We start from the raw sequence: 24549 nt of genomic DNA on the forward strand, positions 1-24549 counted from the left end.
GGATTCGGCGGGCAAAAATACATAGAATTTACCATTTTTCAATTGATTTCTCGTTGTGGCCGTAATTGTAGACATTCACCTTGTTTTACTTAATTGAATTTCCCTTACTAACCATATGTAAGATTTCATATTTACATAAACACACGTCGTAAAGGCGTGATGGGTAATTGCGTTTCGACCTTCATCAACGATTCGAAACGTTGAACGACGAACGCACGAGTCGAACTCATGAACATAGGTACACAAAACATGGAAACACGGCACGCGTGGAATGGCGAACATACCTGAATTATCTATCTCTGGACGGATGGAGCGATCGTTGAACTCGCTTCGACGACCGAGCGTGTATCACAGACTCTCCTTGATTCTTCTTCGCTCGTTCTCGCACGGTTCAAAGTCACGATAAACGTTGAACCCGCGCTCGAAAGATCGAGCGTGTATCACAGACTTTCTCCACACTTTTCCTTCCGACACAAAGTTCAAAGTTACCAGAAGAACCGGAGTCGCGGTTCGATGCCGCGTCGATTAAACTTTCAGCGTTAATTAACCGGGTCGCTGCCAATTATCATCCTCCTCGCGTTTTCACTTCGCGCGATCGAAACGAACGCTTTATCGAGCATCTACACTTTCCGCACACGCGTGACCGCGCACCGTAACGTCGATCGAGCTTCTCTCGATTTTTGGCCAACTTCAGACCGCGCGACCAACTCTGCCGCGATACAAAGAAAGGATGGTCCCTCGCGCGAACTCCTGTCGGGTCTGGCAAAACGGAAGTCTTATCGTCCACCGAACAATCTGACAGTGACGTGTTTCCGTTGCGCGAACACGTGCGTATGGACGGTTCGTAGAAGCCACAAGTAGACGAAGGTGTACAAACGTTCGGAGATTATCAGACTTCTGATCTGGAGTAGGATCTATCGTGACTCGATCGAGGGATCAGGTTGTCGATCAAGATTCGAAGCGGACGAAAAATGCCAGGTGCAAGGATGAATATATTTTTTTTTTTAATTGAAAAATTTCTTTCGAATGATTCGATGAATTATTTTGCACCAGAAATTGTTTATCGAGAGATGCTCCAAGACAGACACGATTCTTCGGCGTGTCCCTTTGTTCACCGTCGTACTCGATCACCAGGCCGGAAACACGCACTTCCTTCTCTCTCGTTCCGATTCGCTCGCACTCAGGTTTTTCCACGGTGAAGAAACCGACAAACAAGACACCGCTGTACGACACACTCACGCGCGACCGCGTCCGTCCGAGCACTGACGCGACTCAGAATTCCACGAGTGACTGCGGCCGCACACACGACTCGGAGCCGACTTCGCTGCTCGCCGCCGAGACTCGTGTACCCGAACGGAGCCGAGTCCCTACGAACCGTTTCTTTGCGCTGACGCTGGCCGCGAACCGCGCGCATTACCGCTCCGACCGCTCCGCGGGATGGAACCCTTTTCAGCTGCTCCTCTATCGTCTTAACCCTTTATCTATTGTAGAAAAAACATTTACGAGCATGCGAGTGAAATACAATTTTGGTGAATGAGAATTGTTTCTTTCTTTGATTCGAAGGGTGGTACAATGAGGTAGAGTGTTACACGTGAAATGCATTTCGAGGGTGCATTGAATGCACCTGTGCTCGAAGCAATTTGGCGAAGCAAAATATCGATTGTTCTTATTTCAGTAGTCTGTCGTTAGAAAGTTAAAGAAATTGAAAAATGTATTTCTTTCTTTGGAAAGATTCATTTTTCAGTCCACAAAAAATTACAACCCCATTTTTCATCCCAATTCCAAAGGAAGATTTCTTCGAACACAATCCAAAGAATCCCGATGAATGTTAGACATGTTCTTAGAAGGATTCCCAGATAAAAATCGGTCGGTACCTGGCATCCAGGTAAAAGAAAGAGGGAGGGCATTTCTCGGCGATCTCCAGGTGTGCAGGAAATTCGGAGATCGGTCGTTGAACTTCGACACGGTTCGCCAGCTCCGTGTTCAATTTACGTTCGGTCGTGAAAGCAGTCGTCGGTCGAAAGTTTGGATTTACAATCAGGTAAATTGGAGTGTGGTATTCGGTATGGAATGTTCGGAGAGCCTGCTGATAGTGGGACAACATGTTTTCGAATGTACCCTGGTATCTTTACCGATAAGCTAATCAGTTTGTAATTGCAAAATAATTTCTTTCTTCGTACGTACAAACAAAAATTGAAAACAAATAACAATTTTAAATGTTAAGATAATAAAGCATAAAAATCTAAAAATAGGAATTTCAAGAATAGAAATATAGACTGTTCAGAATTCATAATCTTATAAATAATGAAATTTTTTTCAATGTACCTTTGGTCACGGAATACGCTATTCAATTTTGCATAAAAAAACTTATCAAACACCCGGCATAAATACAAATCAAAGCACCGGTTCATCGATCCTACTATTTGAATACGATGCCTGAAATTCATTGTAACGAGGTGTATTCGCGAAAGCGAACGACGTCTCACCTATCGGTAAACTAGTGCAAGAAAATTCGTGAATTATATCTGGTTGACAATGGTTTCGAGTTCACGGCGAGCTGAATAGACGGCCGGTCGTCGAATTTCATTCGTATCGCGGCTGCTTTTCACGCGTGTCTCGGCTTTTTGTCGCCGCCTCGGGTTAATCTTGATTCTGCATTAACGCGGGCTGAAGTGGCTCGAAGCACGATACCGACGCGAAACTCGCGATTCACGCGCATTCAAAAGCCCGATGCAGAGCTTGATAAATAAGCCGTTGCATCGGCTTGTCGTTCACCGAGAAGAAAGTGTCATTGGGATCGTGAGAAGAAATAAATGGATATAATGGCTGACATAGCGACTGAAATATGCGAGCTGTTCAAAAAAATTTCTGGAATTTCTTACCTAAGATTTTCTACCTGAAAATAGATAAAGGTAGTAGTATATTATTCCCTGTCGGTTGTATCTTATCTATGCAATTAGTCATCGAAAACTACTGAAAAATCACAATTTCCTTCCAAACAAAAAATTGTTTGGAAATGATAGTTAATGACTAATGAGTTTCTAATGTTTCTAACAAGGAATGATCCCAAATTTGGAAATTAAAAGAATTATGAAATTTTGTAAATATGTAGGAGATCTCCCCCTGATTAAAATGCAATTTTCGTTTGCTGCCAGTTTTCAATCTAAGGGGGTGAAAATAGCCCTTCAAAATTTTTTCTTTTTATCCAAAACCATTAGAGATATTTGAAAACTTCATCAAGGAAAATTATAAACTTTGTGATACTAGAACAGGAAATTATAGACAAAAATATTTGAAAACAATTTCTTGTTTCAATACAAAAAATATACAAAATTCCCATATTCACAAAGTTTCATAATTTTTTGAATTTCCGTCTTCGGGATCATTCCTTCGAAATAGAAATCCTTTGATGTAATATTGCGGGTGTTGAATAGTGCAAAGATCCAAGCTCGAGCATATCGTGCGCCAGAAGCATAAGTTATGAGGTTGTCGCACGAGTTTCACAATAGATTAAGGGTGTAACGTGTGCGTGATGGAAATCGTTTTCACGCCTAGGGTGGATAGTCAAAAGTACGGGAAACTCGGCCACGAGGTGTGCGCGTCCAAACTAATACAGAGCTTCATCGGAATCTACTTAGCGAAAGTTCGATCTAATAAGCGGGAACACGCGAACACGTCTAACCGTCCTCGAGATTATATCTTCATCGAGTTCTGACCGAATCCCGAACGAGCCCTGACCCTTCGTACGTGGAATATTTACGAAGAACGGAGAAATCGAAGAGAAATTACCGTCTCCTCCCGAAAGAGACTACGCGGTCCTGATCTTGATCTTTAGCTGAAAAATTCTTCTTCAACAGAGAAGATAGTTATAAATAAATTGTTACCAGGACATCAAAGAAAACGGGTATTTGCTATGGGTCAAAGAGAAAGCAACAGTATCATCGCAATGTATATTTTTCTTGCGACAAACCGAAACGGAAGCCTCCTGCGGTAGCTCGATAAAAGAGATACGTGCCGTAGCGGGATCCAGATATAAATTCCTGCCGGCAGAGGAAGCGTACAGAGGGAAACAGCATCGAATGATTTCTGTTGCGACGAGTTGCCGATATTGCGTTGCGAAAATGAGGAAGCATTTCAAACGCACTCGACGAGAGAAAGGAAATTGAATATTAAATTTTACAGAGTTTTCATCTCTGGCTCGAGGAACAAATTAAATCTCGATGCATCGTACGAACTTTTCCAGCTCTTTCAAATATTTCCTTCGTGACGACAATGAGAAATTTAACGATACCGATAATATTTCTGAGGAGTTCGCGCGAGGGAAATCGGTAGAATACGAAATAACAATGACAAAGTGGCTTGCCTCCAAAACGTTTCAGACCGGAGTGTCCTTGCAAGCCTGAGAATATGCTTTCCTCAAAAAGGGAATTTGACGTGTTCCGCGGAGGGGAAAAGGAACTTCCTAATCCTTCGTAGCGTGACCGTCGGGCTGGGAAAACGGTACGAATTATTGCTTTATTACCCTTTGACCCGACGGCTCGAACGACCAAAACGTCCTCGCGGCCTTCTGTCTTTTCCTCCGCTAGGAACTTCACTGGTTGCCACATTTTCGAAAAGGGATAAAAAGGAAGGTAAAAAATAAATGAGGATTCAGGGGAATGCTTTGGAATTGTAATAGGTTGCACAAACTCACCGGTAAAAAAGTGTGGACAGACGAACGAAAGCTCTGGCTAAGTAATATATCAGGTCAGTGATTTCGTTGACTTTTCTTGCTTTCGCCGGTTCGTCGCGACCGTGTGCCGTTTTTAGGTACACTGCTGCTATTTCGCCTCACTTATCGTAAACAACTGTCGTACCGGGATAATTTTCGCTAACGAAAGGTCGCGCGTTCGGGAGGGCGGGGGCGTTTTGTGCGCGTCGCCTGCCTCGTAGCATGTTTTCCCCGTGAAAAATGCTGGCTCGTTTCGTTGAGTTTGTCTTAAATTTCACGCGCTAATACTGTCCGGGGGTAAAAAGGACGCGGGAGGGATGGGTTCTTTGGGTGGGCTACCGTGGACGCGTAAATTAGCCTCGTTCTTGTTATTTTCAGAGATAATTGGTGGCTGTGACATGAGAATTTTTCATTTTCATCACTCACAAATATTTATATTAAAATTCTTTCTCTCAATATTGTTGAACAATGTTTTAACCTAGTTAACTAAGAAGGCATCTCGCATCGATTGAATAACAGCTGCCAATTAAAATTTCCCGCAACTTTAATTACTGCTACCATAAAACGAAACAGAGCAAGACGTCAAACGAAACAAGCAAGAGTAATAAAAAAAAAAAACCACGGACAGTCTGGGATAAATAAAAAAGGTACAACGGACGATTGTTCCCGTTTCGTTGAATGCTTAAGTTCTCAAAATCGATCGGATCGATCTTCCATCAATTCATCACCCGGATCTCGATCTCAATCTCGGAGATGCAATGAAGTTAAACGGGCCAGGACGGAGCAAAGAAAACAGGTCTGGAGGACAGAAGGGACAAGAGAAAAAGACGAAAGGGACAACGGAGAGAGTTTGTAATTCATATCAGAGTCCCGAAAGACAAAGCAATCAAGCGATCCGCAGGTTCGACTTCTCCTCGGCTTCCGTGTTAAATTAAACTTACAGATCTTCGCGGCGAAGGGGTGAGAACGCTGGTTCGAATATATATTGTATTTTTTATGAGAGGCGTAGGCAGAGATTGGTCGGAAAAGAGGAATCGTGATAGAAGGAAAATATCGAGAGCTGCGCAGACAGGATCAAAGTTAAACGAACGCGTTCGAACGGACACAAAGGATTTCCATGGGACTTTATTACATCGAGCCCTGCTGCTTTCACGGGCGTACGAGTACAGCCCTCTCTTTCGAGGTTCGCCTCTTCGTCGTTCGTTTCGCACGGCCAAGAAGGAATCTTAATGGAAATGTAAATTCGCAGCCACGCGCGACGAGAAACTTGGCCGAATCGTTTCGACCTTTTTTCCCTTCTCTCCTCTTTATTTCTGATTGAAATTTTCTCGACTGAGACGAATTTGGCAGACAATTTTTTCTTTTTTAGATAATTATCTTATAAATTTTATAAATTTCAAGGATTCTGCTGAATCTCTAATTCTATTAGAATTCTAACGGATGATGAATTAGCAGAGAATTCCAGGGTATTGCACTTCGTCAAATTTATCCATTCGGGGCAATCCTATCATCGGCTGGACCATAGTTTCCATGCTTATTGCATTTAATCTGCGATACCTTTCCCATGGTGGTTGTACGCTGATTCCGTAAATCAAAGGCTAATCGCATGGTCCACATGCGATACGCCTCTATTCCGCAAAGGTAAGCAACCATCGAATATGGGAATAAACAGCCGAATAATGCGTTCATTACCTCTCCGAGTAGAATTTTTGAAGTTGAAATTAAAATTTATTCCTGAGAAGAATCGTATCCCTTTACAAAAATCAAGAGTATTAATGATCGAATTAATGCACTTTCTATGATTGAAATTAACGCGTTCAAGTATCAAAATGATTGTGAAAAATGAAAAAGATTTTTCGTAATAAGATAAAGCATTTTCCAGTTCGTTGTTTGCATTGCAGGAAAATGAATTCTCAAACGAAAAGCTCCATTAGGAGTTTGGCGAACGAATCCACGGATAACGCTAGGCTTGCATTAAACTTTCATTTTCCACGCGCTTCGGGCAACAATGCGAAAGAAGAGAGACCTCTTTCTGAGATACTTCATTCACAAAGGAGCCCCGAAGACACAATGAACCTCGTAGATGCAACATGCGAGGGGGCAGCAAAGTATTTGCTACTCCTCCGAGCAACCTCGTGAATGTTGATAGGATTTTGTCGGGAAGCACGTAGATTTATCTGAGAAAGCTAGCTTCTGCGAGAACATGTAAACGAGAATCCGACATGTTGCTGTAACCTTACGATCCCCTTACAAATGAATGCTGCAACGAAAGAATACAAAACCATAAATTGAAGCGGAAACGAAAGAAAACCGTGTCCCACTTTACCATCCAAGAGAACGAAGGAAACGCGAAAAGGTTATATCTTTGTATTCAGACGTTTGCAAGGTAACATTTTATATTTTCATCCTCCACGATAGCGGTTCGCGTTCGTAATTACAGCTCTCCGTTTCGCGATGGATGGAAAATTGTTGAACATTTATTTGATCAATGGAAGACATTTCGCTGGTTGTGAATTCCATAAAAGCGACGATTACCCGTTTTATCAGACGATGTCACCAGGAATCGTTCGGTGGCTCGTCGTCACGCTACACCGGCTCGTAACACGTAGTTTCCTTTAATCAAAGCTCCGAAAAGGGGCCATCGATTTTTCATATTTCCCGGAGAACACGCGACGGGCGTGTCTGGTCGTCGAAAAACGCCGTCAAATCAAAGCCTCTCCTCTGAATACCGAGGGAAAGGAGAAGAGAAAAAAAAAAACTGGCTTAATCACTTGGACGTTTGTCGCCCCTTCGTTTAACCCTCGACAGAGAGGGGTGGGTTTTTTTTCCGACGACGCGTCGAGCAGCAGCTTTTTACAGGGGATGTCACGCGTTTCACCTTGCAACAGCTGTTACGAGCATTCATCATTCCGCTCGATGTCTCTTCGCATTATCCTCCCTCGCTCGTAGGATTATTTGCAAAACAGCCCCCGTCCCTTCGAACTGATTTCACTTCAATAGCTTCGGCTCAAAATGTATCCGTTCATTTACATTTTTTTTTATAGGATAGGTTCTTCAATTTTCATGAGAAAGGATATTATTTTAAAATAAATCTGAAGTATATTAATTATTTTGTATGTAATTGACAAGGGCTGGTTTGTGATACGACAGGTTTATATTTTTAATTGTTTACCGTAATTAAATATAGACTATGGTGGTTTGGATGTCGAAGGGTGCGATAACACCTTCCTGTTTTCAAGGGGAAAGCAAGGTTCACGCGAGCCACCCCTTGGAGATATTACAAATTATGGGGCTGTGCTCGGTGATTCGTCACTCGTTCTACACTGGAAGAGCGTTAATGATGAAGGATAATTATGGGTTTATTTTTTACTCGGTGGACTTTATTAATGAATCGTCAGACCGTTATTAGGGTAGTTTCTTAACACGTTCGCATATAGTATATTCAAAAATTCAGATATTTTTCTGAGTTAATTATTAATATAATAGGGTATCTAATTCTAGTTTTAAATCTTAATCTATCTAAATTTTTCATTTTAAAATTTAATCATCATAAAATTATAATATTTCACCAACCTAATTTCATTTTAATTCAAACTTATACTTTAATTTACCATTTATAAATAAGTTAATTTTTACATCTAGTCTAATCGTTATTGCTGGCTCTAAATTTAAGTCTAATATCACTTAAAATTTCAACAAATATATAATTATTAAAACAGTTAATTATCGTTTAATGTAATCAATTGAAAGAATAACTGCGGTCGACTGAATGATCAAAAGAAACTTCTCAGCATCAACTACGAGCCAGTAAGTTTGAATTAGCCCAGATTTGGGGTAGATGCCAGGATAATACAACTTTTGTTGGTAAATGGAAAACCGAGAGAGAAAGAGAGATTGGGAAACAAATCAGTTGAGCCCTGGCAATGGTAAGCCTGCAGAATCTATCTAATTTAGGGTCATATTGGAGGGTTGCGGGAGGAAGATATACCGGTGGCACGTAGGGGAGATTTAGCCCGAGGACGAAACCACTAATCCTTGTGTGGTAATCGACGATTTCCGCCCCTAAATTGTCCTGCCTCCGCGGGGCTGCCAGCACCCTAGACCCTTTCGAAGAAAGCGAATTCCGAGCCCCCGCTTTTGTTCCTTGCGACACGACGGTAGCCATGGTGTAATTATTTCGACCGCAGAAATCATTTAATTTGTAATTAGAATAAAATAGATTAAAACCTTCTATACTTTTAAGACATTTTAAAGACATTTTAAACACTAATAAAATTATTGTAAATTATTTTGCTTAGAATAATTAGTTTCAAAGTATCTAATAATTAAACGTAGAATATTATTATCAAATAGATAGCAATATTTTACTGTGGAATAATAATGCGGGGAACATTATCACTATTACGATAATACCAAAAAGTGATCGTGTGTCATCGGAACAGACAGTTTGGTAAATTCATGTGACATCTCGGCTATCTTGAGATATCTAACGCTAATGAAACGCCCCGGGCCAATAGGAAATTGCGCCTCGGTAAACACTAATAAACTTACACACGCGCCACATTTACCGACGTATCAAAGTACGTCGAGATATGTACACGGTATCTAGTTCCACTCGGAACTTTGTTCCATCAAGATAAGTTTCAAAAAATCCACGAAGAAACTCTACAAAATATCCCAAACGTTTCTTATTTTTAATTTCGATAACGTATCAATAGTTTAACCAGTAAGCTCCTTACGCGAAGATTACGTTGGGCAAATTGTAGCCGGCGATTTTAAGAAGATTAACGCAACCAAGATATATACCACTTGCTGAATTCTCCTCTATTTACGCCAGCTGCAATATTCAACAGCGGTCGAATAATTTTCGGTGGGTAAGTTTGGACAAGGATACGTATTTTATTCGATAACTTTGTAACATCCGCGATACAGCGGTCTTCCTCCAGCCGCGTAAATCCAGTGCTTCTGTCCGAACAAATTTAAGGCCTCGACTAATACCGTAATACTTGGCTTACTTTTAAGGAGATTAATGTTTTCGGGTTCTGCTTGCCCTCCTTTTCATCCTCTCTGTTCATCCCTTACAAATACTTCTATCTTCCTTCGTTTATAACTCTTTGATAACATTTAATAAGTTCTGAATTGGAGATAATTTTTAAAAAAATGTTCAACATTTAGAACACTGAATAAGTAATAAGAAAGTTGAAAGAGGGGATCTGAATTAGTCGGTTACCTAGAATCTACCCCTTTCGTTATCGCCCCTAACCTTCGTCCGGTTCCATTATTCCCTTCCTTGCCCTTATACCCTCAGTTTCTACGTTTCTTCGAACGCGATAAAGGCTCGGGTAATTATACGGCAGCGCGAATCAATCCGTTCGAACGTCACAGCAGCACGGTTACGGAATAATAACAGTGCCGGCTGTTGGTTATCGCACCGCTGCGGCTTTAATGCAACCTGCCATGAGAACGAATCCCATGGTCTGCTGATAAAACCGGGTCGACGTGTTACTTTTAAGCGAACCAACCCATTTATCTATTCACCGTGCCGCATGCCGCCACGGCGACTACTTTATTTTTCGCGATACCCACTGAATCGCGATCACGATCCCTTATCCTGATCGTTGTTTCAACGTTGTTTCATTGCAGGAGGAAGAAAAAAAATATATTCAGACAAAGTGGTTCTTGGCGAATCATTTGGTATTCTGAATAGCAGAGAAATCTTTTTAAAAATTATTAGAAAAAAACATCCCTTATTTTGAATTATTTGGCATGTTATTATAAAGTTTTGTAAGAGCAACCCTTTAATGTGATGAAGAAAGTAGATGAAAGTGCCCTATCAAAGAACCCTATTCTGATTGTTGTTTCAATGTTATTTAATTGCTAAAGAAAGAAAAAAAAATATTCAGACAAAGTGGTTCTTGGTGAATTGTTTCTTATTCCAAATAGCAGAGAAAATCTTTTTAAAAAATTATTGTAAGAAGAAAACATCCCTTATTTCGAAATTTTTTGGCATGATATAAAGTTTTGTAAAAGCAACCTTTTCGCGCGATTAAAGAATCGATATCGAGGAACCATTTGAAAATTATAGCCAAACGGGGAGTCGCGAAATTCACGAAAGTCCATGAAGATCAATCGCGATCAATTTAAACGGGGCTAACTTCGCCTCCGGCAAGAAAAAAGAATCCATAAATCCCCGTAAGAGGTCTCCGTGAACTTTTCCGCTTGAACACACCGTCGACTCGTCGTTAAGCCATCGAAGTTCTCGCCCATGGACACGGGGCCAAGGAGAGGAAGGAAATGGGCTGCTCGAGGAAACGAATTGCGAGGCTGCTCGTCGACGAGGTCAGATTCGTCGGGCTCGTTGCGGACGTATAAAGGGTTGATACTCCGTCGATTCTCGTCAGAGGGAACGTAAATGGGATAGCTACCAGCTATTCGACCAGCTTGCAATCTTTGAATCACGCTCGTTCAGCAGCATACCTCAGATAGATTTTCAGAATTTCTTCATTTACAAGAGTGAATTACCATGAAGTACTTTAACCCTTTGTTAATTATATCCAAACATAATTGTCAGAGTAATTTATAATTTATTTTTTTGATCCAAGGCGCATAAGTGCGGACAGTAAAGATTTGTAATATTTGCTTTGAAGGATGGAATTATTATTTTTTTTATTTTAAATTAATAATGTTCTCAAAGGATTAAATAGTATTAACATTTACTAAATTATTAAAAAAATGAACGAGCAAAAATAAGCTTTACTATTTGAATTCTTAATTATTTGAATCGCTCTGAATTTTTAATCATCTAATGAATTATTCTAATTTTCTCACTGCGCAAGTAAAAACAAATAAATAACGAAAATAAACTTTACTATTTGAATTCTTAATTATTTGAATTACTCTGAATGTTTAATCTTCTAATGAATTATTCTAATTTTCTCACTGTGCAAGCTTAAAAATGATCCATCCTCAAAGGGTTAAATAAAAGAACAAAAGTAAATATTACTATTCGAATCGTTCTGAATTTTTAATCAATTAATGAATTATTCTAATTTTCTCACTGTATTTTTCTTCCTTTTTTTGTGACGTCTCGTACAGGTGACAAAATTTGTAATTCACCCTGAACCTGATCAAATCACGCCCTTTCTTTTCCCTCGTGTCAGTTCCTTTTTTTCTCCAGCATTAGTTCTTTCCATCGCCCTTCCAGATGTTTGTCCAGTTACTTTTTGGTCGCCCTTCGATCACTCTTTTCCCTTTGCTTTTTCTGTCCCTCTGTCGCTCGTACGTTTCTTTCTCAGCTTTTTCTGCTCATCCCGGTCTCTTTTGTCTTTATGTTCCCGACCACCACTCGTGGCCTGTTCCTTTTTTTTTCACTCTTTGCCCATTTTTGTTCGCCTCGCTATTTGTTTTTCGGTTCGACCGATCTTCCTCAACCATTTCACGTTTCACGATGCCCGCTTGTCCCTTTTCGCTCGCCAAACGTTGTTACTACATTCTGGCTCGATTTGATTCCTTTTTTTTTTCCTCTCTTCCCGACCTTTTCGCGGGAGTTCCCGTGATTACAAAGCCACGAGGAACGGTGACGTGAATAGGGACAGACCACATGTTATATCGAGGACCGATGTTTGTCCTGCACGCGTTTACCGTCGCGGTTTTTTCTTTCAAATGCATCTCAACCAACGACAGTGACAAGTTTATATTGTTATTCATTTTTAATTCGTTATTGGTTTTATAGATAAAAATTTTATTAGAATCGCTCTGGAAAATGGGCAGATTTTATTGTAAAGATTATATATGGAATCATTTTATTTTAGAAAATATTTCCACAGGAATTTCTTGAAAAATTCTCACGTACCACGCTTTTGCGCAAATTTAACAAAACGTACACTCTGCTGCTCCTTTCTTATTTCCCTTCTGTTTACTTTTTCCTATTTTCACCGGAGGCACTGCGAGGTAACGCATTTTTCGTGATGAGAGTGCACTCGTGACAATTCATCCAGTCGCAGTTGAGAATTTTCAAAATGAAGGGAGCATAAATTCCTCGCGGAATGTTTCATTCAACAAAACGGTGGTACGTGTTTTTTTGGCGATGAAAAATTTGCAACAGGTTGTTCGTGTTTATGAGATTATTACATTTTAAAACTATTTGACAGTGGTTTATGACAAAGTAAATTTTGTTAAATCGAAAGGGTCGTTTTGGTGCCGCAGAGGGTTATTAATCGAAACATCGTTGTTCGTCACTTTCTACCCTCTTTCGTTCGGTTCGACCAATCGTGAAGGGGTCGTTTGTGATATTTTTCCTCCTCTTTTCAGTTCATTTCGATCTGCTTTTTTTTCTAGATCGACCGAGACGAATTCGTTTTGAAAGGTCCACCGGGTTGCTTTCCATTCGCGCGATGATGTTGACGATAACCTGATGTTTTTAATAGACCTCTGCCGGGCGCACTTGTTTAATCGGTGAGGTTCGAAAAACGCCCTCTTTTACACGCGTGCCCACTCATGAAAGGTTCTGCGCTCAATTTTTTAAAACATCGTCGATGACCAGGCAAAGGAGCGCTTAAATTGCGAAAATATTGGCGAAACGGTTTAAGCACGAGGCTCTTTTGATCGTGGATGGATTCTGAAGTTAAGAGGATTTTTGCTTTAACGTTCGACAGCTGCGATTAAAACTGCGAGTAATTAACTTTGATCCAGTACAGATGCATCAAACGGTTGTATTTATCATGTAATAAAGGATAATTTTCACTTTGATTAAAAATTCATTAAAAGATTCCTCATTTTATATTCTGTATGATATATTTTCAAATACTATATCAAAATGAAATCTGATTTATTTGTAATTCATAAAAAATAATTATAATTTTGGCATATTTTATTTTTTAATGAAATTCTGTTTATTATAACAGTAAATGATCCAACAACCAACAGAAAATGTTCATAAAAAAATGATTCTCTTCACTCGCAGTGTTTCTCAAAGCACACTCTCGTTAAAAGCAGTTCGAAAACACATCAAAACACTGTCGAGTCCGTCGAAACACAGGCGTATCGAAAGTAGAAGAAAAATAAATACAGAGAGCCAACGACAAATGTTTACAACAGTTTGCCCTTTGGCCCACTGTTTGCTCGGTGTTCGCTGAAACATCTTCAGACGTCGAAAAACAATCTCGACCAATGTTTCGAGAAGGTGAAAAACGACAACCAGGAGAATTCACTCAGCCGAGCTAAAAACGAAAAGAACAAGCCCCGATTTGCCTGTTCGCGGTTCTGTTCTCCGTCCTCGTCCTCTTCTGCTTCGATCTTTTCCCTTCTGGTTGCTTCGACAAACAATGGGGACACGTATGGTAAGCTTAAACAACTTCAGTTCGCTCGTGAACTGTATGCTTTCATTTGTTTTCCTAACTGAGGTCTAGTTATAGGATTTAGAGAAGCTTCATCACCCGCCACAATATTTTAAAATAATGTATGAAAATTTTCAAAATTTTAGATTAACCCTCAGCGGGAATACTGGGTCGCTGTGTTTCAGGAGAAATTCGCATTTTTCAGAATTTGTTTTCGAGTTCTTATCTTTATTGCAAAAAAGTTTAAATATTTTATTCAAATGCAATAATTTTATTTTATTTTATTTTTATGAATATCTGAGAATTTTTTCAGATTTTCTTGAAGCCTAGAATACATAAAATCAAGCCCGAAATGAAAAAGAACATTGCCAACGAAGGGTTAAAAATGATATTAACTTTTTTTCTAATTAAATCTTAATATTGATATCTTTGAAACTAGAATTTGGAAAATTTTCAATAATTTTTAAAATTAAGACGACTCAAGTCTCATAATTTAAATTTTTCTCAAATCTTGGGTCATTTTCACCCTTTCTTAAGGAAACCCACACGCTTATTAGTACGGATAAAATGAAACATGGCCTCTTATAAGTAGTACCCGAAATCCCGTGACTTTTCTTTTGTGCTTGACTCGGATTTGTGAGTACATATTGAACTTGATCCCATCTTTACCGAGGTCTTGACTCGCCACGTGCCTCGGAACCGGTTCCATTTCTTCGGGACCAGACAGGAGGTCCACTTCGTTGAAAAAATACTTCTACGTATTCTGTTTGCGAACAAACCTCCCTTCGATCGATCTTTCGTCGCTTTCGAACGACCAGACGGACGAGAAGGGTTGTCGAACACGCCCCGAACGTTCGAACGCGTGCTTTCTGTGGTTTTTCAGGGACTAATAGAGTCTGTAAACGTTCCTTGTGATCGATCTTTCCTCTCTTAACGCTGAAAAGTTTCTTGCTGCATGAGAGGATCGAAGGTGACCCAGAGGATTTTACTGTGTTTGAGGATGAGACACTCTGTAAAGTGTTTAGGTTAATTTAAACACTTGACAAATGGAAGTTGGGATCATTTGCCAACTGAAGACATTTTGTTTTCGTCCAAAGTTTCGTTACTTTTACTATCGATTTACAAGAATTTGCAGAAATATTAGGTTGTGTAATAAATTCCCGCGTTTTTTCTGTATTTTATTTTTTCCCGCAATTTTCTGTTTTATTAGGTAAAGCATATATATGCATTCGCAAGTCTTTTTCTTGCTCTACATACCTATCTGCTTCAATTTTTCGAATTAATTAATTTTAATCAATTTTCAAGCTTTTGAAATGGAGGCAAAAAAATTCATTTTCGACATCTGCTCCTAATACTTTCCAAAGTGATTTGTTGAATTAATATTATTTTTTTGAGGATTTATTAAAATGGTCTTTAAATTTGGCCAATCACTTCTTTTATGCATTCCTGATTACCTTCACCGTTTATTTATGCCGTAATTTACGAGGACGGGTGTGTTAAATGCATTCCGGCCTGTATGCATCCGTACGGGGTAATTAACGTAATTAATAGGCGAGTTCGACGAATGCATTGCATAGCGGGTGTATGCAAAAAGCAATTTACCGTGTTGCTGAAAACAAAGCGGTAGCTTATAAATATTTAATTCAAGATGAGGCAACAGAATCGCCGTATCGCATGAAAGCTTTTGTAATAATCGCCGTATAATTTGGCTTAATTTAAATTGAATAAATGCCGAACGTCCTTTAGAGGATGGGAAAATTTTCATAAGCGAAAAACAATGTATAATATTATTAAAGCGAGGACAGCGAATGAAAATCATTGCTACGAGTAGGAATGATAGATATACAGAACTGTTATTTCAATTTCATCAAATTCATTCGAAAAACGAAACGTGTATTTCCTCCCTCCGGCGTTTCATAAAATAATTAATTTAGATCTCATCTTAATTAGTATTCGCCGAAACAAATTTCTCCTCCGTGTTTCTCGTTTCCACCAAAAATCACGTACGGACACAAATACCGGACGTATCTAAAGGGGAAACAACCCCGAAAGCAGTTTGACCGTCGCGATTTAATCGACGGCGTGGCGGTACAACGGTCATATCCGGTTTCCACGGTACGTAAAAAGATCGACGGATAAGGGAAGCCAATAATAAAATAATGGCAGTCGCACGCGATATCCGGAGTCGCGTGCACGAGTACCGGTCTCGAGGAAATTATTTCTTCGTTTCACGTGCGAGCCAGCTTCGTATCGAAGGGGATGATCTACCACGGCCAAGGGAAAATTACTTGGAACAGACTGCGGCTGCTATTCACCTGGATGATAGATTCCTTGGCGAATAAAGAAGTAAAGCTTCCATTTATTGGTCTCCCTTAAAATCGTTGGAACCTGATGACCGGTTGTTTCGTTGCCGTTCTTCCATATTACGATGGATTCCAGTCGATGATAGTTGAATTCTAGGAAAACTGGAATTCACCGTTCACTTCCAACCCTCGTGCATCTTTTGGGTTAAATTAACCCGAAATGAAAATTAAATTTTAGAATTTTCAAATTTAAATAGCTTCTTAGAACCGTTTTACCAACTTTGTAGAAAAAACACAAAGAATTTTGCGATGTTTAAAAATTTTCAGGATGGCAGCAATCCAGGAAGGATTAATTTATCCATCGAAATTCTCCGAGTTAGCCATCGTCCACGAATAAATCCATTAGTGTGAATGAAATTTTTCAATTTTTAGACGATCGCCAACGGGATCGTAAAGTCAGAGTATCGCGGCAAATTACCCACGGCGCTGGTTATTATCCGAAATTGAATATACAAAAGCATCTGGTGCGGTGTGCAACGCCGACAGGAAGTAACAGAGCTACCCCTCGAGCGTACTACGCTTCGCTTCATGCATGATATTGGAATCCCTCCGACGGAACCTCGTTTACCGAGACTCTCATTAAACATTCGCATAAATCTGCTCCTTTCTGCCTTGCCGCAACGTGTTTTCTTTCCACGACATGTCGCCACCCCCTTTTCCTACCCCTTCTTCGCGCGATAAAACTTAACTTATTGGTACGAGCTACTGGAAAAGAGGAGAATTTTCCAAATAAAAAGAATAGAACACTATTATAATTTTAATTTTTTTTTTTAAATCTACGAAACAGCGCGTTCCTTTTGTGTATTATAGAATTCTTGTTGCTTTAGATAAATGTTTGCTTCCCAAACAGAGATTGCATCTTTATGCATGACGGTGCATCGTGCCATTACACGAAGACTGTCACCAAGTTTGGTCATGTAATAAACTTATGAACTATAGCGAAGAAAAGGATCAATGCACCATAATCATAAGGCAGAGGCTGATTAACCCTTTCGCTACGGACGCCGACTATAGTCGGCGGCCGCGCGACGTGCTGTGTGTACGGATGCCGGCTATAGTCGGTGTCCGCGCGACGTGCTGTGTGTACGGGCGCCGACTATAATCGGCGTCCGCGAGGCCACCTACGCTGACCGTTAGTAAAACAGAATCTACTATACCGGTAGAATATCTTTTGAATCTAATAGTTCGTACTGAACTAAATCCTGCATATTTTATATACGAAATAAGAATCTTCAATTTTTTTCTATTGGATGGTAAAGTATTAGTAAGGCACAAAGCTACAATCGAAAACAAGGATTATAATATAAAGTATCTCTTGAACCGATATTAAGTCGGACAAGATATAGATTGAAAAGATTATTGTCTGCTTTTACAGTTAAGATCAATTTCGAGGTTAGTAACGGTTATTTGAAAATTTAATTGTAGGTTTGCGTAAAGTTTGCTTTTTAATTTTTATTTGCATCCTTGTTAGAATGCCAGGAAGGAGTTCAAAAAGCATTCTATTTTTGAATGGATTAACCGACTCCGAAAATGGTTCCGAGAGTGAAAACGTAGATAATTTCACTCTGAACAAAAAAAGAAGATATATATGTAATACCTCAGACTCAGAAGTAGAAAACAATGAGAGAGACAATAACGACTATTGCGATTCGTGGACCACAAACACATTCATCCCTAAGATACATCCATTTACAGCTGAAAATACAGGAATTATAGCAAACATTAGCAGATTAGCGAAAATAATTGATTACTTTGAGCTCTTTGCTTCAAACGAGTTCGTGCAATACATTGTAAATGAAACAAATGACTATTGGTTAAAAAAAAATAACAATAATATGAAAGATGGTGAAGGAACGACACTATCCGAAATATACCGCTTTTTTGCAGTGTCATTTCTAATGACACGCAATAAGAAGCTATCCCTAGGGGAATACTGGAGTGTAGACAAACTCCTACGTAGTGATATTTTTGGAGAGATTATGCCTAGAGACCGCTATTTTAAATTGCTATCGATGCTACATTTCAGCCAAGATATCAGACCTACCAATGATAAATTATATAAAATAAGGAACGTGGTCGATATGCTCCGAAATAATTTCAGCCAATCATTTTATCCTTACCGAGACTTGTGCATCGATGAAAGTTTACTTCTCTATAAAGGGAGACTTTCCTTCAAACAATATATTCCTTCAAAGAGAAGTAGATTTGGCATCAAGTCATTCATTCTTTGTGATTGCCGAACTGGTTTTGTACAAGACCTTATTATTTATGCCGGGTCATCGACTATGAGCAACAGCCAAAATAAGGAAATCGGCAAATCGGGAGCGATAGTAGAAACACTAATGGCGCACTATCTAGGAAAAGGACACACAGTTTTTCTAGATAACTGGTATTCAAGCCCACCCTTGTTTAATTTATTGTATGATAATTATACAAATGCGTGCGGGACGGTATCAAAAAGGCGACGAGGAATGCCAAAGATTACTGATATACTGAGAAAAGGAGAGGCATCTTCCCGTTCAACTAAAAATTTATTAGCTGTAAAATGGATGGATAAGAAAGAAGTTTATATGTTATCCACCATGCATACTTCAGAGTTTGCAACGGTTGTTAGGCGTGGAGGAAAGAAAATTCAAAAACCAGTATGCGTCTTAGATTACAATAATTGTATGGGTTCTGTCGACAAAGTAGACATGGTGATTAGCACTATAAATTCGACACGTAAATCTATGAAATGGTATCGTAAATATTTTTTCCATTTGCTGGACATATGCGTGTGGAATGCATACTGTCTATATAAACACAACACGCAACAACCGATATCTATAGCCAAATTTCACTTGAAATTGATCCGACAAATATTGCAAAAATATCATATGAACACTACTTATCATCATCAAACAGGCAAAAACGATCCATTACGGCTAATAGAACGGCATTTTCCCTCACTGTATAAACCACCAAGAAAAAACCGAAATAGAAGGTGCGTCGTTTGTACCGCAAACGACAAAAGACGCGATACTCGATATGAATGTAAAGATTGTAATGTTGGTCTCTGCGTGGCACCTTGCTTTACAATCTACCATACAGAGTTATATTACTAAGAATTATTGTATAATTTGATATCTAATTACCTTAATTGTATTTTTATTTATAATAATAATAAAATTTGTTAATATGTAAATTTCTGAATAACCACAATATACTCATTTTTATGATTTTCTATATAATATGACGAAACAGATGTTACATAACTCGTAAAAAAGTATACATACAAGACAATTCCAAAGTGCCATTGAAAGACGTACGTGCGAACATCGAAGACTACCGATGCGCGATGTGCACACTGCGCGGCGCGGTGCCCCGTTCAGTGGAGCTACTCCCGCGGAACGGACTGCCGTAGCGAAAGGGTTAAAAGGCTTCTTAAAGTGTGGTATCACGATGAAGAGATAAAAACTATTGTAAAAGATTAATTGACAGTATGCCATTAATTGACAGGGTACGCACACAAAATATCAATTATAATGTAGAACCTTATTTATAAGATTTCTTATTGATAAAACATTTCAGAGTATAGTCTTGCTAATAGCATACAGAGTGCTTCAAAATAATATTATCTATCATTATGCAAAAGCTGATTAGAATTTGAGTATCAATTAGGAAGCTCTTCTTGTTAATATCTATTATTTGGAATATTCCAAAATGGCACTTGGTCTAATTATTCTTGCTAATTGTGAGTTTCCTGTGCAATTTTGTAACTGTTATTTGTGATCCATTTAAGAACTAGTTAAAGCCACTATCCGTCCGATCCGCCCAACGAAACGCAACTGCTCGAGGCGTGGAGAGGCAGGCACGGTAATGTTTACAGTATGTATTAGTGCGCGTCCTATCCTGTCTTGTCGTTTATTGTGAGTTATGAACACTGACGAACTTGCTCCTCTGCTTAAATATTTCACAATCTTCTGATGGTGAGTTATTTAATATTGTACTCTAATACTTTTTAATAATTCAGGATATAATTATATGTAAATGTTCAAACGAAATACGTAATAATACTATTGTGAGGTTATGGTCATGTCATATATTCTGAATGATGTATTACAAAAATATGCGGATTCTATTTTTTCAAACGATTTAAAAAGTATTTCTTAAATCATTCGTTTGGTATAGTTAATAATCTCATTATTTCCATTCTTCATATTTTCTTATTTCAAATAATGTTTTATACAAGGCTGATATTTTCTTGTTACTACTTTAGGTATGGAAACGAAACCAATTTAGGCTGCTGGATACAGTGGGATGGAAGTAAACAAATCTTTTCTTCTATACACCTCGGTATACCTAATGCTGTTGTCGAAACAGATTTGGGATGGTGTTTGTTAACCTCAGTCAGTGTGTTCTATATAGCCGCGGAGTTGAGACGTATCGCGTGCCACTCGTTATATTTGCATTTCATTTTTTAACAAATCAAATTACCCGCAGGATTATTAATTATCGATATAGTCATAGTAACAGTAATTAACAACCAACAGTTCTTTTTAATTTAACCTCATTTGTTATTAATTTTGAAATAATAATAAACAGTGTAGTAACATGAATATTATAGGTTATGTTCTATAACATTTTGTCGTGACAGTCATTTGTACGGAAAATTAATATTGATAAAGCGTGATTGATTGATAAATTACTTATAATAAAATCAGTTTCGCGTATTTATTAGAAATGGTGGTAATTTTGAGTGCTTTCATAAGTTTCGTTTAAATCTAAAATCGGAGTGATTAATGAAGCGTCTGTTAAAAGTATCCTGCACAAGAAGGATATTCAGTGCAACAGTACGGGTAATTTGAAATATTGTTAGAAATAATGAAAAAGCCGTCGAGCGTGCATTCTCTTTGCGATTAACGTGGCCAACGTTTTTGTGAAACATACCGGAAACAGTGACGACCAGGAAGTGATGTCTACCTGTTATGGCAGAATCGTTTTCGAAGAGATGCATCACAGCTAAGGTAGGATTACTTTAAGTTAATTGCATGCTTCTTTCACAATTCGATCTCAATCACACTTTGATTGTTCTTCAACTATTATATGGTCTATCTTAAAAGTAATGAGATTGACTTGTTTTTAAATAAGAGTCCGCCATCTTGTTTCCAATTTATATTGAAACTAGGTATAACCCGCTCGTCCCTCGCATATTTAGAACCCGTGTCCGAATAAAGAACAGCGAATGAAAAAGAAAGAGGAGGAAGAAAATTGATCGCTTCTTCCTCTTTTTCACTCGCTGTTCTTTTTTATTCCTCCCGGATTTAGTGTCCATGTCGACACATTACGTATCGTCGAGGGAATGCGCGCGCAGCTAAAATGTGCGACCCATAGATTTTCTATAGAAAAATTGAAACCTCTGTAACTTTTGATGACGACTACTCTAATCCTAGTATTCCTTAAGTTGAGAAGTAACACAGACGGATGTCTTTGCACTTTATGTATATATATAATAATAAAGATGAAAAAGTTAGTATAGATTTAATCTATAATTTCTTCAGGTGCAATATTTTCATGACAAAAAGATACAAAATTAATTACATCCAGTATAATTTAAAGTATTAACTACGAAGTATACCAACGAAGGTTCTTAATAAGCGAAGAAGATTCTTTTATAGTTCAAGTTTAATACCGTGCCTTTACGGGAGAACAGTTTAATTTATACACCTTTCTGAAAAAGTTTCCGGGTAAATATGAATTTTTCATAAAGAGGATCGGCGGGAAGTTTCATTTCGAAATTGTATCATTAGTGCGCGAATCGGCGTGGTTCAATTTATTAGTGCACACATGCACCGTTCGTTTTATTAAAACGGATGCTCGAAGATAATTGAAAATTTTCACCGATCTGTAAATACGTTTATAAAACGTTTCCATAACGAATCTGCAGTATCGATGAAATACAAATTCTGTCGAAGTACAATAATTGAATAGGTGATTAAGAATCTACACTAGTGGAATTAATTCTGGATACTTCTAAATTTTTACTCAAATTTCACATTTATTCAAATTATTGAATATATAATTATTTATATTTTATATTCTAATCATTGTTTTCTAATTTTACGTCGTCGCTTATATAAAAGAATCAGTAAAAGGACCATTTACAGCCATACTTTTAATATAACAATAAAAATTACAATTTCAACATATCAAAGAGGTAGAAAAAAATTAATATTTCGTTGGATATCCTTTCATCCTGTAATTGGCTATTTCACATCAGGCGCAAAAATCATTTACAAACCAAATCATGTGAAAATATTAAGTATAAACATTATAGATTACCATAAAAATATTACGGTATCAATTTAGGATAACAGAATATCCATTTTCTGCACAAATATGAAATAAAGAATATTTTTATTCAAAGTGTCCAGAATTAATTCCACCGGTGTAAATGAAACGTACAAAAATAGCCTGTGAAAGGCTCAATTTCTTTGTCAGTCGTGACATTGTATAACGGAGGCAATTATCAGACCTCTTATCAAGCCTCCCTAGTCCAGAATCTTTTAATACACCTAAGGGGTATAGTAGAGTCGGGTGTGATTAGCCAACGAAAATTGCGTACCGGCACGCAGGGTAATTAAGTAATTAACGATCTCGGCGCAGCAGGTGCCGTCTTTAACCTAGGACCGACTAGTTTTACGCTTGGTAGGCGGCGATTTCAAATGTAAACGAGAGTAACGCTAATTGGAAGCTTCGTAACACGTGGCAAGCTACGTCCACGAGAGTGTCATTACGGAATTGCTGAAGTCGCGAGGTAGCTCCCCTGATAGTCCGCCACTTTGAAGTCCCGCAGGACTTCTCGTGCCCGTTACTGCTGTTTGCCCGGTAAAATTAACGGAAACTTATTCTCCTTCTTCCGTGTTCCTTACTTCTGCCCTCATCCTCTCAATTCGCCACCCCTTTTCTATTTCCATCCCCCTACGGTTCGGTTACGTTTTACCCCATCTTACCCGATCCCCGTGATTTCATCCCCTCCCGCCATCCTTCGAACTTTCCTACGCTTTCGTGCCTTCGTTCCCGTTCGCTGAACGAATCTCATCCGCTTCGTTTGTTCAATCGATATAACAAAGTGCCAATTAAGTGGCCGGTCAAACTTTTCGACGATAATGAGGGAGAAAATTAGAGAGGACGGGAAGAGAGAGGCTGTAATAAGCAGTCCAAGGGGATACTTTTTGATGCAATTAGGACCGTGACGGGTTTAACGGGCCACGACTGTTCAACGTTGACCGGAGAGGAGCTACTTCGAAGAATTAATCACGGGAGAAACTCACCGGGCCACCGGGAGAAAAACTTTTTAAAGGGTGACGAAAAATCGACGATCATCTCCATTCGAAAAGCACCCTCCTTTTATTATAGAAATATTATTCGAAACAAAACTCGTGAAGGACCTTTGCCTTCGGTGTATATTCGTCTTTTGTAACGAAAGGGTTAAAAACGTGTGGTCGGCCTCGTTCGCAGGTGTCGTTGCATTTTAAAGAGTTTCTTCGGTCGCGCTCGAGATGCCTTCGACAAACGAACGGATTTCTTATCCACGCGAGCGATCGCGGTCGAATACCGAATGGCGGACAAAGCATTCCGGCTATTCCGTCATTGCTGGCCCGTGAACCCTAATTGTGGTTCCCATGGTACCCGAAAACATACAGCCAAGTCATCGTGAATGAGTTTCGTCCGCCGGAAGGAATCCGATGCGCATGGCTACGCGGAGAACGAACCGAAACGATCGGATCGGATCGGCTCCGGAACGGTAACAGATCGTCGTAAGATTAATCGTTAGCAAACGAGAAACTAGTCCTCTAATCTTGATATTCAAACGATTTTCTCTCCTTATCTCGATTCAAATTAATTTTGCCGTTGGACGATTTTGATGAAGATTTGAAAAAAATAAAGGTCAGGGTTGAATGGACGAATAATTCTACTTGATAAAAATAAAAAGAGGTTGTAATTGTTCTTCTTTTAGAGCAACTTCTTAATTAGAATTCTACAGCGTCACATAACTTCATTCAAAAGTGCAGAAGAGAGAGAACGTACCAATAAAAATTCCACGGTGTCACTTAACTTCGTCCAAAACAGCACAGGGAATAAAAGAAATTCCCAATCA

General features: G+C 38.9%; 2 protein-coding genes across 4 annotated transcripts in view; one reads left to right on the forward strand and one right to left on the reverse strand.

Moving 5' to 3' along the window:
• Positions 1 to 24549, reverse strand: part of LOC114877797 (mannosyl-oligosaccharide 1,2-alpha-mannosidase IA) — a 369440-nt gene that overhangs the window by 111239 nt on the left and 233652 nt on the right. For 2 of the 3 annotated variants that reach the window (XM_029190838.2, XM_029190837.2), the window contains exon 1: positions 285 to 1318. The exons of the other annotated variant lie outside the window; for it this stretch is intronic. The gene's annotated coding sequence lies outside the window, so the exon portion shown is untranslated. Of the gene's footprint in view, positions 1 to 284; positions 1319 to 24549 lie in introns of those variants that run through there. 3 annotated transcript variants of the gene reach the window in all.
• On the forward strand, positions 17399 to 19593 carry LOC114882288 (piggyBac transposable element-derived protein 4-like). Its single transcript, XM_029199177.2, has 2 exons — positions 17399 to 17801; positions 17881 to 19593. The coding sequence occupies exon 2, from the start codon at positions 17882 to 17884 to the stop codon at positions 19511 to 19513; it is 1632 nt and encodes a 543-aa protein (XP_029055010.2). The 5' UTR covers positions 17399 to 17801; position 17881; the 3' UTR covers positions 19514 to 19593.

This window comes from Osmia bicornis, chromosome 3 (assembly GCF_907164935.1).
Source record: "Osmia bicornis bicornis chromosome 3, iOsmBic2.1, whole genome shotgun sequence".
In the NCBI taxonomy this organism is placed as follows: domain Eukaryota; kingdom Metazoa; phylum Arthropoda; class Insecta; order Hymenoptera; family Megachilidae; genus Osmia; species Osmia bicornis.